The sequence below is a fragment of the Gracilinanus agilis genome, chromosome 3 (genome assembly GCF_016433145.1).
Source record: "Gracilinanus agilis isolate LMUSP501 chromosome 3, AgileGrace, whole genome shotgun sequence".
Taxonomy (NCBI): domain Eukaryota; kingdom Metazoa; phylum Chordata; class Mammalia; order Didelphimorphia; family Didelphidae; genus Gracilinanus; species Gracilinanus agilis.
The window spans coordinates 424,923,775-424,939,406 of NC_058132.1; the positions used below are offsets into that span (position 1 = coordinate 424,923,775).

Below are 15,632 nucleotides of genomic sequence, written 5' to 3' on the forward strand. Positions count from 1 at the left end.
CTAGCAGCAATGCAATGACCCAGGACAATTCTGAGGGACTTGTGAGAAAAAACGCTATCCACAGAGGAAGAACTGTGGGAGTAAAAACACAGAAGAAAAACAATTGCTTGAACACATGGATTGATAGGGATATGATTGGGGATGTAGACTCTAAATGATCACCCTAGTGCAATTATCAATAATTTGGAAAAGGTCTTGCTCAATGATACATGTAAAACATAGTGGAATTGTGCATCGGCTACGGGGTGGGAGGGAGGATGGGGAGCCGGAGGGGAGAGAAAAGAACATGTATCATGTAACCATGGAAAAATACTCTAAATTAATTAATTAAACAAAATTTCCCAACAAAAAAATAAATAAATGAATTTTGGCTGACATGATCTTCATGCCAGTCCATGGGGCTCTCAAAAGTCTTCATCAGCACCACAATTCAAAAGCACCAATTTTGGAGGTACTCAGCTTTCCTTATAGTCCAAATCTCACCATACCTAGCTCCTGAAAAAACCTTAGCTTTAACTAAGCATGTTGCCAAGATCTGCCATAACTTTCCTTCCAAGGACCAAGTATCTTTTAATTTCACGGCTGCAGTCACTGTCTGTAAGCCCAAGAATATAAAATCTGACAATACTCCTTGTTTACTAGGAAGTTTTGGAACTAGTAGCTATGATTTTAGTTTTTTGAATCTTAAGTTTCAAGCTAGCTTTTACATTCTCCTCTTTTTCCCTTATTAAAAGCTTCATTCTTCCTTACTTTCTCCATTAAAGTAGTATCATCTACATCAGTGATTGTTGATATTTTTTCTCAGCAACCTTGATTCTATTTTCTGATTCATCCAGACTGGCATTTCACATGACTTACTCTACATATAAGTTAAATATGAGGACACATATAGCCTTGTTGTACTTCTTTCCTGTTCCATGTTTGGTTCTAAACGTTACTTCTTAAACTACATATAGGTTCCTTGGGGGAAAAATAAGATGATCTATTACACTATTTTGTTGTGATACACATAGTAAAAGGCTTTAGTGCAATTAATGAAGCAGAAATTTTCCTGGAACTCCTTGCTTCTTTCTCCATAATCCAGTGAATATTGACAATTTGGTTTCTAGATCCTCTGCCTCTTCAAAAACCTCCTTGTTTTTCTGGCAATTCTCAGTTCACATACCACCAAAGTCTAACTTGCAGAATCTTAAGCATAACTTTTCCTGATGTATGAAATGAGCACCACTCTATTTCTTGTCAAAACACAGAGATCATACAAGTAGTAAAGACAAAAGTCACTTGTAAGATATCTCATGCATTCATGAATCAGATATCCTTACTCTCCTCACATTCCTTTTAAAATAAACCTTGTGTTTTTAATCTGGAAGTAGGAACTTACATATTCTGTCACATGGAAATTTTGAAATGATTAAAATTATTACTAAAATTAGCAAGATTTTGACTAAGATCTCATGATAATATCTATCATTATAGATCTACAAAAACTTACCAAGCACAGAAAGCTGCATTTTTTTGTTTGCAACACCAGGGAGTTTCTTGACTTTGCACTGATATGTACCCATATCTGATAATTGTAAATTTGTTACATTGATTGATGCATCACCTAAGCTGGGATCACTGCTTGTAAAATACACTCGTCCTTTCATATCTTTAGAGTAATGGTCATAAACATGGCCATTAGAATATAAAATTATCTAAAATGAAAGAGGAAAAGAAAAACTGTTTATTAAGTTGGCCAATATATCAATCTTATAGTAAAGAAGTACATATAACAGTAAAAAATGAAACAAAACAAACAAGAATCAGAAATAGCATGAAAAATTTACCATTATCTTTTCTGGAATATGTTAAAATGGGAATATCAAACTTAAATGAATTGGAATCAATAAAAATATATGGTAGTTTATACATTATTTAAAAATTTATGAATAGAAAAATGATCATTTAGATTGTAGAAAGATTTAGAGTTAGAAGAGACATTAGTACTCAAAGGCTCCAATTATTTTAAAAGTCAGAGAAGGGGCCGCTGGGTAGCTCAGTGGCTTGAGAGTCAGGTCTAGAGACGGGAGGTCCTGGGTTCAAATCCAGCCTCAGACACTTCCCAGCTGTTATGACCCTGGGCAAGTCACTTGACCCCCATTGCCCACCCTTACCACTCTTCCACCTATGAGCCAATACACAGAAGTTAAGGGGTTTTTTTAAAAAATAAAAGTCAGAGAACTTGAGGGTCAGGCTGGTAAAGTAACTTACCTAAAGGCACTCAATTAGGAAAGAACAGGGCAGAGATTTGAACAAGTTTGCAAATGCAGGATTTTTTCATCTTAATTCAAATAGGGAATAGGAGAAACCTACATTTTCTTCAACAAATAAGCAAGGGCCCCATCTGTTTCAGAGTTTGTATTCAGTTCTATTCAATAAGCATTTATTAAGTGCCTACTATATGCCAGGCACTGTGCTAAGCACAGGAGATACAAAAAGAGACAAAAGATAGTTCCCTATCTTTGAGAAGCTTACACTTTAATGAGGGAAATAACATGCAAAGAAACATACAAAGCAAGATACATACAGGATAAATCAGAAATAATCAACAAAGGGAAGGCACTAGAATTAAGAGGGGTTGGGGAGGGTTTCCTAAATGAAGTAAGATTTTATTTAGGACTTAAAAGAATCACGCGCGCGTGCGCATGTGCGTGTGTGTGAAAGAACCCTCAATGTGACATACTGATCAAACTACCCAAAATTTATTTCAAAGAGCTGAGGGAAAAAAAGGAAGATGGCTTAGCACTACCAAATTGCAAGTTGTATTATAAACTGGCAATCATCAAATCAATCTCATACTGGCTAAAAAATAAGAGTAGTGGATCAATGGAATAGATTAGTAAAACCTATATCATACTGCCTGCCATCTTGGGGAGGGAAGAGATATGGGAGAGAACATGGATCACAAAATGTCAGAAATAACTATTAAAAAATTTATCAACATGTTTAAAAAAATTTTTTTAAATGGAACAGATTTGGCCTACAACATGCAGTAGTAATTTCCATACTAACCTAATCTTTGGCAAGCCCAAAGGAAGAGTCAAGCTTTTTTAAGAAGAGCCTACTATCTGACAAAAATTTCTATGCAAACTGGAAAATAGGGCAAAAATTGGTAATAGGCTAACAGCTCATGTCATAGGCCACATGATTTAGAAATAAAGGATGATATCATAAACAAATTGGAGGAAATTGGAATAGTTTACCTGTCAGATTTATAGATAAAGGAATAATTTATTTCCAAACAAGACACAGAGAACACTGCAATTGTAAAACAGATAACTGACTACATTAAAGTTTTTGCACAAACAAAACCAAGACAACTAAGGGTAGAAAGGAAATAAAATAGGAAAAAAAAATTTTATAACAAGTGCTTCCAAAACAGGTCTCATTTCTCAAATATATATAGAGAATAGAGTAAAATTTATAAGCATACAAAGTATTCTCCAAAGTCATGGGTATGAATAGGCAATTTTCAGATAAAGAAATTAAATTAAAATTATGTCATATGAAAAAATGCTCCAAATCACTATTTCACTAGATCACTAGAGAAATGCAAATTAAAACAACTCTGAGCTACCACCTCAAACCTATCAGATTGGTTAATATGACTGTATTTTCCTATAAATATTCCATTTCCTCTAGATCTTTATATTTATTTCTTAATAGTTTATGAGTACCAGTGAATTCAAAATGTCCAAGCATTACTCTATCCTTATGCTATACAAATATTTATTGCCCATTTTTTAAATCAGTATTATGCAAGTTCTTATGCATCATTTAGAAATGTGCTTCAGCCTGCCCATCGAGCACCTGTGACACCAATGAAATTTATTTTTTCAGAAATTGTGATGTTTTAAATATCAGCAGTCATATAAGCTTTACTAGGAAAACAATGTTAAAGAAAATTTTTTTTTTGCTATCTGAGAGTAGTTGAGGATCATGATATTCACTATGCCAATATATGTATGCTCAATAATGCAAACAAATATTTGCATTATTCACACATGTGAACCAATTAGCTTTCATTTAACTCTAGGCCCAATATTTGTTCTCCTGCAGGGCCTATCCTTGATATATGTATTGATATACTAATGCAATGGACTGGTTAGCCAACTGCATATAATAGTTTGTACAATATGCATTTCCTCCACTTAATTCTTCCTCCCTGGATTGTTAAGTCAAGTTCTTTTGAATAATTATGGATCATTATAATGTTTTAGGGCTGGATGCAAATATCTTGAGGACTTAACCATTGCTTCTGTTTGGACCACCTTCACTAAGTAGGTACCTCCTGTTTTGTTAAACAGAATTATTTCTGCAGTTGCATTTTTTCTTTTTCCTCTTCCTTATAAGAATGATATTAGAAATTGGGTTTTGTTATATTAGTTTAGAGATAAGAAGTAAAGAAGCTGCCTTGAGAAAGAATTGGAGTTTGAAGCAGAGTTGAGACAGTGTGTTAATTTCAAATGTTGACAGCTGTAACAGTTTTTCTGTGACAAGTGTTATGTTGGTTTTAACAGTGATATTTGTGGGTAGGTGTAGTTATGCCAGTGATCTGTAACTGGCTGGATTCACTCCCCTCCCCACTGACAGGCTTGAGTGAAAAGGGAGGGGTGCAAACTGGCTGAGTACTCCTAGTACTCTCATCCCTCCCATCAAGCAGTTAGAAATCAGTTACGAATGGTAGTTGAACTGTTATCTTCAGATCTCAGCCAGGAAAACTAAGGTTGATCCCAAAAGATATTTACTTTATCTAAACTATTTCCCCACAGGTTTTAGTCAGGAGAAAATAGTAAAAGCTTGATGTCTTGAGGATTTCAGGGACAGATGAAGGATCAGGCTTTTGGGCCACTCAGCTGGAGAAGTTCAGTTTGAAGAGGTGAGTATATCCCTAAGTAATAGCCAGGCACAGCTCTCAAAAGATGAAGAGTTTAATGAAATGTGGGGAAAGGGAATAAAGATTTGACAAGGATAAGATAAGGTCAGGGGAACCCTAAACTGTTAGGTCCAAACAGCCCCTCTCCCCAGAGGGGAAAGGTAACTTGGTTAGCTATTTAGCTCTCTCACCTAATAGATAATAATCTTCTCCTAAGGTCTAACTAACTAATTTGAAGTATTAGTGAGGTTGGTTTTAGGTCTATTTAGGTTAAGCAAGGTTGACAGCTCTCAAGAGCCCCAAGATCTGGGATCAGCAAACAGAGTGACCTGCTCACTTCAACCCCCAGGAATCAACTGCCCTTAACTGCCTTAAACTGCCCGCTCACCCAGAGTTCTCTAGGGGGTGCCCTGGAATTCTCAGCTGAGGTTTGACCCACTTTCTTGCAAGTGGAATTCTACTCTGCAATTTCTATGTTTCACAAGTTACTCTCCGGGAGTGGCAGTTGGTCTCTGGTAGTTGGCAGAATCACACATAGAGCTGGAGATGGTAACATTTTTGCCTTTCTCTCACTGTCTGAGGGAAAGACCTAAAGGAGTTTAGTGTTTTCTTTTTCCAACTTAGGAAACACTTATGACTATTACTGTTTTATATTGTTTTCATTCTGAGAATGAAAAAAAAACCTGGTCTTTGATTTGGACTCTGAGTCTGCTAAGGCTCAGAATTCTAACCTGATTCTTGTTGAGACTCAACCAGCTAGCCTTTATTTTTATAACTTGGAGGTAAAATTAAGAATTATAAGGATAATAGTGTTAGTTTATTTAGAATAGTAAAAATTTGGGTTAGTTAGATCAGGAAGAATCAGCATAGCCTGTGAAAACAGGAGAACCAGTTCCTTGTGGAATGAGGGAGTTTTATTTGGGTGGAGTTAGATTCCCTTAAAAATCCTTTTATCCTTATATACTCTCAGTAAATAGTTTACTTTTTGTAATCAATTCATTTTACCTTTATTTTTATATCCTCTACCTGCTCCTACTCCTCTTTTCCCCTTTTTTCCCCCTAAAATAAAACTTTCACATTCCATCTTGGAATCAATACTATGTATTTGGTTTTCAAGACAAGAGTAGTAAGTGCTTAGCAATTGGGGTTAAGTGATTTGTTGAGGGTCACACAGCTAAGAAGTGTCTGAGGACAGATCTGAACCCAGTTCCTCCTGTTTCTAGGCTACAGTTGTATTTCTAAAGGAATTTTATATGATTTAGAGACTTGCTGAAGAAGAGCCTTAAAGTGTGAATTTTGCTATACCTAATCAAATGAAAATGTAGTAAATAAAAAATAAACCCAATGCGATCTTATACTCTCTGAACCATTGTTAACTATATATATAAGGATGCTTCTTATTGACATCAGGCAAATAAACTAACTCAGCAAACTCCCTTGTTTGTCTTTGCAAAAAGCCATTTTTCCACTTAATTAATACCCCTACCCTCTTGTCTTTTAGAATGTTGGCTGCATGCTGCTGGGAAAAATAGTTAGGCTTAATAAATACTTGTTGATTGAAATGGGTTAAATCTTCCCAAACTATCTTATGTCTAAGGTCTTTCAATAAAGGCCTCATATTTAGTTGCAAATGTTTATAAAACTAACCACTTTATAAAACTCTACCACCATCATTGGTGAAAAACTAAAGCAATTTTGTACTTTTTCTGTCTCACAGGCTGTTCTGGCAAGTGATTTTTATCTAGTATCTCAGCAGGCAGCTAGGTTTTGCCTCAGAAAATTCTGCCACTGGCACTGTCCTTAGAAGCATTTCTAGGACAACAGAAACTTAAAACTTATGTTCCTTTTACATAGTCTTCAAGAGTCACCTTTATGTAACTGCTTAATCACATGGGTTGATGGGGATATAGACTCTAAAACGACTACCCTAGTGCAAATATTAATAATATGGAAATAGGTCTAGATCAATGACACATGTAAAACCCAGTAGAATTCTTGCTGGCTACGGGAAGGAGGTGGGAGGAGAGGAGGGAAAGAATATGAACCATGTAACCATAGGGGGAAAAAAACCACCCTCAATTAATTAATTAATTAATTAGGCTTTAAGGAAAAAAAAAGAGTCTCCTTTATAACACAATGAAGTGCTACAGCAGTATCATGAGGAATAAGTATGGGATATTATAAGGAAAACCAGTTTTTCAGATAGTAAATGTGAGATTCTAACAGCCTGGACACTCAGCCATTGCCCACCTGGTTTGATGAGGCCAAATTCGGCATGTTTGTGCACTGGGGGGTGCACTCCATGCCTGCCTGGGGTGAACGGTTCTGGCATAACTGGAAGGGATATAAAAAGTCTGATGTCTAAGTTTTTATGCACAACAACTACCCTCTCAGCTTGTCCTACACTGACTTTGGCCCCCCAGTTTCACGCTAAGTTCTATGACCCCCAAAAGTGGGTGGAAATCTTTGAGGCGGCCAGAGCCAGGTATGTGGTCCTGACCTCCAAGCATTATGAAGACTATACAAACTGGCCCAGTCCTCTATCTTGGGACTGGAATTCTATGGATATAGGGCCCCACCGGGATATGGTGGGAGAACTGGGACCTTTCCTTTGAGAAGAATATCCATTATGGATTATGGACTGTACCACTCACTCCTGGAATGGTTTCATCCCTTCTATTTGCTTGACAAAAACAACTTTACAACCCAGGACTTTGTCACTGTCAAGGACCTACCAGGTTGATCTTGTGAACAGATACAAACCTGACCTGATCTGGTCTGGTGGAGAATGGGAAGCCCCATGAGTTCCTCTCCTGGCTGTACGGAAGGATCAAATTGTGGATGATGATCAATGGGGCAAAGAAGATCTATGTAAACATGTGGGTTACCTTACCTGCCATGACAAGTACAAGCCAGACACTCTTCCAAAAAGAAAATGGGAGATGCGCACCACCCTTGATAAAAAAACAAAATAAAACCTGGGGATATCAGCAAAGTGTGGAGAGCAATGATGTTATGACTGAACTAGAAATCATTTCAGAAGTAACTGAAGTTGTGGCCTTTGGAGGCAACTATCTCATCCACACTGGACCTGCCACAGATGGAATCATTCCCCTCATCTTTGAGGAAAGGCTCCGTTCTGTGGGAAGCTGGCTGAAGATCAATGGAGAGGGGACCTATGCTTCCAAACCATTGAGGGTTCAAAAGAACAATGACACCAGCTTTGTATGGTACACCACTAAAGAAATCTGCTGTGTATGCCTTCTTCACCTCATGGCCAAAGGATGGAATGCTATTTCTGCCCTCTCTTACACCAACAGGTGACACAGAGGTGACAATGCTGGGAGTTCCAAACACCCCGGAATGGTCAGAAGACATAGGAGTTGAAGGCATCCATGTTTCCCTGCCTCCATACTCTCCAAGCATTGCAGGTATGAAAATCTATACCCTCAGACTAGAGAAAGTGAAATGAGGCATCATGTCCCACTGGCAAGAGGCACCACACCAATGTCTTTGATTCTTTACCATTTTGACTTTTCCTTTTAAGATATGAAAATTGTAATAAATTGACTCTATTATTAAAAAAAAAATTACTGTGATCCGTCCCTTTCAGCTCTGAATCTGTGAATTATACGAACAATACCATGATTAAATCAGCCACTAGACGTGTAGTCCATTTCTAAGTTTTAAATAGTGAAAACAATAGTGAAACAGTGGTTAGAAGGTCAGTACTGACAAACTAGCTATATAAAAATCACTTAATCTCACAGTGCCTCAAACAACTGTCTAAATCTAAATTCTGGATGAGTTGTGAAACTGTATCAGTGGAAGTAATTTCCACACTGTTTATTACTGTGATCAAATTGTGGATGGTTCTAGATTCCTCCCCAAATTATGGCATGCTGTATCAAAAAGATTACTTTTAATACTTATTTATTAAATAATTTTATTTATTTATTTATTATTTATTAATACTTACTTCTTGGTCTTCTTTTTTAATATCAGCAGGTGATATAATCCATTCAATGTTTAGAGTTTTTTCATCTGTTGAGTCAATTGTAAATTTGCAAGGCAAATGGACTGTTTCTCCCTTGGCTTTTTCAAATTTCTCTTCAGTAGTAGTTATAATCACACTTTGGGTAATGTCTAAAAACAATTGTGCATAAATTAGGTTTATTAACAGTGTACTTTGCTAAAATATTTAGTAGATAAGTACCTTTTGAAAATACTAAAAAACATTTCAAGAAAATGAGTTAAGACAGAATTTTACTGAAATAGTACTGGGTACCTTTATGGCCCACATATATCGATTCTATATAATCAAGTTAAAATTTTCTGAATTGCTGCCTGATAATCACAATAATTCTATCAAAAAAGTCATATCATATTACACCACAGACTGTTAGAACAAGTTGGTTCCCAAGAACAGTTTTACAGTCTATAAATGCCATGTACTGTGAAATTAGAATCTGTTACCCTAAAAACAATGATTCCCAGCAAAACTATGATTCCCCAAACCCCACACACTTCCTGTTGTTATGGGCTGATATAAATTGGGTGGAGTTCCGTGTCTAGGCTCTTTCCTTCCTGTCAGCAGTTTGGTGGAGTGGGGAATTTTGAGCAGGTAGAAAACTTAATCACGTGGTTCTATTGTCAGATAATAAACTTTAAAAAATAATACTTGAAGTATTGCACATTAATTTAACTCTTTACAGTATCCAGTGGACAATATTTTTATTTAGAGTATTTTCCCATGGTTACAAGATTCGTGATTCCCTCTACTTTTCTCCCCCATCACAGAACTGACAAGCAATTTCACTGGGTTATACATGTATTATTGTTCAAAACCTATTTCCATGTTATACATATTTGCAATAGAGTGATCTTTTAACATCAAAACCCTAATCATATCCTTATAGAATTATGTGATCAATCACATGGTTTTCTTATGCATTTCTGTTCCCCCAGTTCTTTTTCTGGATGTGGGTAGCATTTTTTCTCACAAGTCCCTCTGCATTGTCCTGGGTCATTGCATTGCTGCTAATAGAAAAGTCCATTACATTCGATTATGCCATAATGTCTCTTTGTACAATGTTCTCCTGGTTCTGCTCCTTTCTCTCTACATCAATTCCTGGAGGTCTTTCCAGTTCATATGGAATTCCTCCAGTTCATTATTCCTTTCAGCACAATAATATTCCATCACCATATGACAATTTGTTCAGCCATTCCCCAATTGATGGATAACTCCTCATTTTCTAATTTTTTGCCACCACAAATGACAGTTATAAATAATTTTGTACAAGTATTTTTCCTTATTATTTCTTTGGGGTACAAACCCAGAAGTAGTATGGCTGGGTCAAAGGGTAGGCATTCTTTTAAAGCCCTTTGGGCATAATTCCAAATTGCCCTCCAAAATGGTTGGGTCAAACTCCACTAGTAGTGTATTAATTGGACAATATTTTTAGGAGGATAATTTAAAAATAATTTTGATATCCTTTTCAGCCCAAAATTTTATAATTTAAGTATATGACAAAATTGAAGAAAATATTACTAGACAAGTTTTTGCCGACTCCATAATTCATAAAGGAAAAATATGTCAAAAAATACTCATAAGAAAACTGTGCGTGTGTATAAATTATGATTAATAAGATATCTTCCCCAGTTTGTCTCATTTTAAAAGACTTTGTTAATTATGGAATACTTTCACTGCAGTTTTTGAATAGGCAACAAAGTAGTGTTGAGGGGATAAAAATGAGGATAATCTAGTGATCACTATCTGAGGTTCTAAAATGAAAACTCACAGGGACATTATAGCCGTTTCAAAGCTCCCAGATTTAAGAGAAAATCTACAAAGAACTAGAAAGAAACCAATTTAAATATTGTGGAGTTATATATAGTCAAGATAATATAAGACAATAGCAGCTTCTACTTTAAAAAGAGCAAAAGGCATAGAAGATATTTCAAAAAGCAAAAGATAGTTGTTTACAATCAAGAATAACCAACTCAACAAAGCTAAAGAGAAAAAAAACAATCAAAGAACTTTGAAATACTATTGAGGTAAAGTCTAGAACTGAACAGAAAATTTGATCTATAAGAATCAGAACATGTGGTAAACATGAAAGGCCAATTATAAAGGATTCAATAAGGTCAAACTTTACTTTTTATATGGGAAAAATGTTACCTGTGTAACCCCCAAGATTATTGTGGATACCATGAAAGAGCATTTATGTTTATAAGGTTTGAGGGATGGGATGAATATAATGAAATTAGGCAAAAAAAAATGGATAGGGAATAGGTAAAATGCAACTATTATCTCATATAAAAGAAAGGTGGATGTAAGAGTAAAGGAAAGGAAGAAATGAAAGGCTAGTAATGCTACAACCTTTTTCTCATCAAATCTTGGTCAAAGAGGGAATAACACATAAATCTAGAAGGGCAAAAGTCTTTTTAACTTAAAGAGAAATAAGAGGGTGAAAAGAAAGGATTAGTAAGGTACTCTTAGAATGGTGCGCATATTAAGAGAAAAGAGGGGAAGGGGATAAGATGAGAAGGCCTCCTAGAAGGGCCAGTGGATTTAGAACTAGGGGAGAGGAAAAGAGAGGAATTAGAAGGAATGCAGATGGGGCAGCTAGGTCACTCAGTGGAAAGAAAGCCAAGCCTAGAGACCCCAAGTCCTGGCTTTAAATCTGACTTCAGACACTTTCTAGCTGCGTGGTCCTAGGCAAGTCACTTAACCTCAATTGCCTAGCCCTAACCATTTTACTGCCTTGGAATTGAAACCTGGTATTGATTGCAAGAAAGAAGGGAAGAGTTTCAATAAAAAAAAAAAAAAGAAGAAGGGATGTGGAATAGGGAGATAGTGGTCAGAAGAAAATTAGATTTATGAGAACAGAAATGGGGGGGGGGGTTATAAATAGTAAATAAAAACAATGAAGAGAAATACCCAACTAATAATTATATCTTTGAATGTAGATGGGATGAATTCACCTGTAAAACAGATATGAATAGCAGAATGGATCAAAAATTCAAACCTGAAAATATACTGCTTAAAAGAATCACCTTTAAGGGCTTTAAAAGACTGTCTGCCTTTTGATCCAGCCATACTCCAAAGAGAAAATAAGGAAAAGACTTGTACAAAAATATTTATACCTGTGCTCTTTGTAGTGGCAAAAAATTGGAGAATGAGGGAATGTCCTTTGATTGGGGAATGGCTAACAAATTGTGCTAACTGTTGGTACAATCGAACATAACAGACTTCTCTACCCGTAGCAATGCAAGGATCCTGAGCAATACTGAGGGACTTATGAGAAAAGAAAATTAGCCACATTCAGAGGAAGAACTATGGGAGTAGAAACACAGAAGAAAAACAACTGCTTGAACACATGGGCTGATGGGGATATTATTGGGGATGTAGACATTAAACGATAACTCTAGTCCAACTATCAATAATATGGAATTAGGTCTTAATCAATGATACATGTAAAACCTAGTGGAATTACTCATTGGCTACAGGGGGGAGGGAAAGGAAGGGAGGGGAGGAAAAAAATCATGTAACCATGGGGAAATACCTCAAATTAATCAATTAAATAAAGATTTTCAACTTTAAAAAATCACCTTTAAAATTAGATACACATACAGTCGAAATAAAGGGCTAGAATAGAATTTGTTATGTTTTAGATGATGCAAAAAAAAATCAGAGGGACCAATCATGATCTCAGACAAACTTAAAGCTAAAATAGACTTTATTTAAAGAGATAAACAAATAAACTACAATGTGTTAAAAGGTACTACAGATAAGGAAGCATTATAGTCCACAAGCAACAAATACGATGGCATTCAAATTTTTAAAGAAAAAGCTAAATGAATTACAGGTGTAGATAGACAGAAAAGCTATAATAGTGAGGGATTTCAATCTTTTCCTTTCAGAACTAGATAAATCTTTTTTTAAAAAACCCATACCTTCTGTCTTGCAGAAGAGTGGTAAAGGCTAGACAAAGGGGGTTAAAGTGACTTGCCCAGGGTCACATAGCTAGGAAGTCACAAAGCTAGGAATGAGAGAAGATTTGAACCTAGAACCTCTCATCTCTGGACCTGGTTCTCAATCCACTGAGACACCTAGCTGCCCCGGAACTAGATAAATCTAAAAAAAAAAAATAACTACGAAAGAAGTCAAAGAGATGAACAGAATCTTAAGTTAAGCTATATATCTTAAGCTAGATATTGAATGGGAAAAGAAAGGAATGCCTTTTGTTCAGCAGTACATGATACCTTAACAAAAATTGATTATAGGTCACAAACATTTTATAATTAAATGCATAAAAGTAGAAATTACAAATTCATTATTTTCAGATCACAATGCAAAAGGGAACATGGAAACAGCAAAAATTAATTGGAAACTAAAAAATTTAATATAAAAGAATGAGTGGCTTAAAAATAAGTCATAAAAAAAGAATGTCATAGTTACAATAAATAACTATTAAAAAGAATGATAATGACAACATACTAAAACCCAGGGGATACAACAAAAGTGGTAATTAGAGGAAAATGTATGTCTCTAATTGGTTATATTAATAAAGTAAAAGAAAGACAGGATCAATAAATTGGGTATACAATTTTAAATACTAGAAAAGGAACAAATTAAAAACCTTCAATTAAACACCAAATTGGAAATCCTAAAAATTGAAACTAGGATTAATCAAATTGGATGTAAGAATATTATTTAGATAAAATTAGGAGTTGATTTGATTTTAAAAAGTTAAAAAAATGAATAACAATTTTTAAAAGAGAAGAAAACCAAAACACTAGCATCAAAAATGAAAAGAATGAATATACCATTAATGAAAAACAATTCTTTACTTTGCCCAATTATATACCAACAAATTTAATAATTTAAGTGTAATAAAAGAACACTTACAAAAACCTAAACTACCTAGACTATCTAAATAAACCTATTTTAGAAAAAGAAATAGGACAGATCATAAATGAAATTTCTAAGTGTAGAGACTAGATGGATTTACAAGTGATTTATACTAAACATTTAAAGATCAGCTGATTCTAATATTAATTATTTGAAATAATTGGTAAAATCCTATATAACTCCTTTTTTTTAAAACAAATATGATACTGATACCTACACACCAGGAAAAGCAAAGACAAAAAAAATGTACAAATCAATTTCATTAATGAATTATAGATGTAAAATTTTAAATAAAGCGACTATAACAATAAATACATCACATATTGTAAATTGTGACCAAACAGGATCTATATGAGGAATTGAGATGGTTTAATACAAGGGAAAATATTATATAATTGATCATATTAGCAACAAAAATAACAGAAATCATGATTATATCAATAAATGTAGAAAAAACTTGACAAAAAGTAATTCATATTAAAAGCACTTGAAAGCATAGGTATAAATGGATTTTTCTTCAAAATGATAAGAAACATCTATCTACAACCATCAGGAAGCATTATTTTTAATAGGATAAGCTAGAAGCCTCCTCATTAAGATCAAGAGTGAAACAAGGATGCCCATTATCACCAATATTATTCAATTTTTTATTAGAAATGCTAGCAATAAGAAACTAAAGGAATCAGAATGGATAAAGTGGTACTGAAATTATTTCTTTTTGCAGATATATGATGGCAAATGTGTAAAATCCTAGAGATTAAACTAAAAATTTAGTTGAAACCATTTTAACCAAGTAGTAAGACATAAAATAAACCCACAAAAATCATCAGCATTTCTGTATGTCACTTAAAAAGCCCTGTAAGAATAGTAAAGACATACCTCATATTTAAAATAACCATAGATAGAATAAAATACCTGGGAATATACCAGCCAAAACAATGCCATATAAGAAATAATTGTTTTTAAAAGTTGCCCCCCTCAACCAAAAAAAAAAAAAGAGAATGGTAGTATGCTAACTATTCAGAATGAGTCCAGATACAGAAACAGTGAGGTTTGTTGCAGGTGTCTATAAGGTTCAAGGTTGATGATTTGTGTCACCACATTCTTCAATATCCCTCAAAACCTGTCCTATTGTTGTTAATTGGGGTAAAGCCTTATTGTCTAGGTAGGAAGCCTAGCAAGTACAGGAGCCAGGAAGTGGTTTGTCCTTTTCTAGAATGCCATCACTTTTAATAAGATCTATATCTACAATGAGTAAGAAAAAGGCAAAATGTTGTATTGTAAATATTAATTCTATGGCATTTTGTCTATTTCAAGTCTAGAGATTGTCCAGTGTTTGTTTTTTTTTTTTTAAACATTTATTAATATTCATTTTTAACATGGTTACATGATTCATGCTCCCCTTTCCCCTTCAATCCCCCCCCGCGCCCCCCCCCACCCTTGGCCGATGCGCGTTTCCACTAGTTTTGTCATGTGTCCTTGAACAAGACCAATTTCCAAATTGTTGGTAGTTGCATTGGTGTGGTAGTTTCGAGTCTACACCCTCAGTCATGTCCACCCTGACCCATGCGTTCAAGCAGTTGTTTTTCTTATATGTTTCCTCTTCTGCAGTCCTTCCTCTGAATGTGGGTAGCGTCTTTACCATAAATCCCTCAGAATTGTCCTGGGTCATTGTATTGCTGCTGGTACAGAGGTCCATTACATTCAATTTTACCACAGTATATCAGTCTCTGTGTATAGAGTTCTTCTGGCTCTGCTCCTTTCGCTCTGCATCAGTTCCCGGAGGTCTCTCCAGTT

General features: G+C 35.1%; 1 protein-coding gene across 1 annotated transcript in view; it reads right to left on the bottom strand.

Annotated features, from left to right (window-relative positions):
- CXADR (CXADR Ig-like cell adhesion molecule) overlaps positions 1 to 15,632 on the bottom strand; it is a 61,830-nt gene that overhangs the window by 13,796 nt on the left and 32,402 nt on the right. Inside the window, exons 2-3 of the mRNA XM_044666916.1 lie at positions 8,898 to 9,064; positions 1,493 to 1,697 (exon numbers count right to left, since the gene is read on the bottom strand). Of these exons, the coding sequence (XP_044522851.1) occupies positions 1,493 to 1,697; positions 8,898 to 9,064 (372 nt within the window). The remainder of the gene's footprint in view (positions 1 to 1,492; positions 1,698 to 8,897; positions 9,065 to 15,632) is intronic.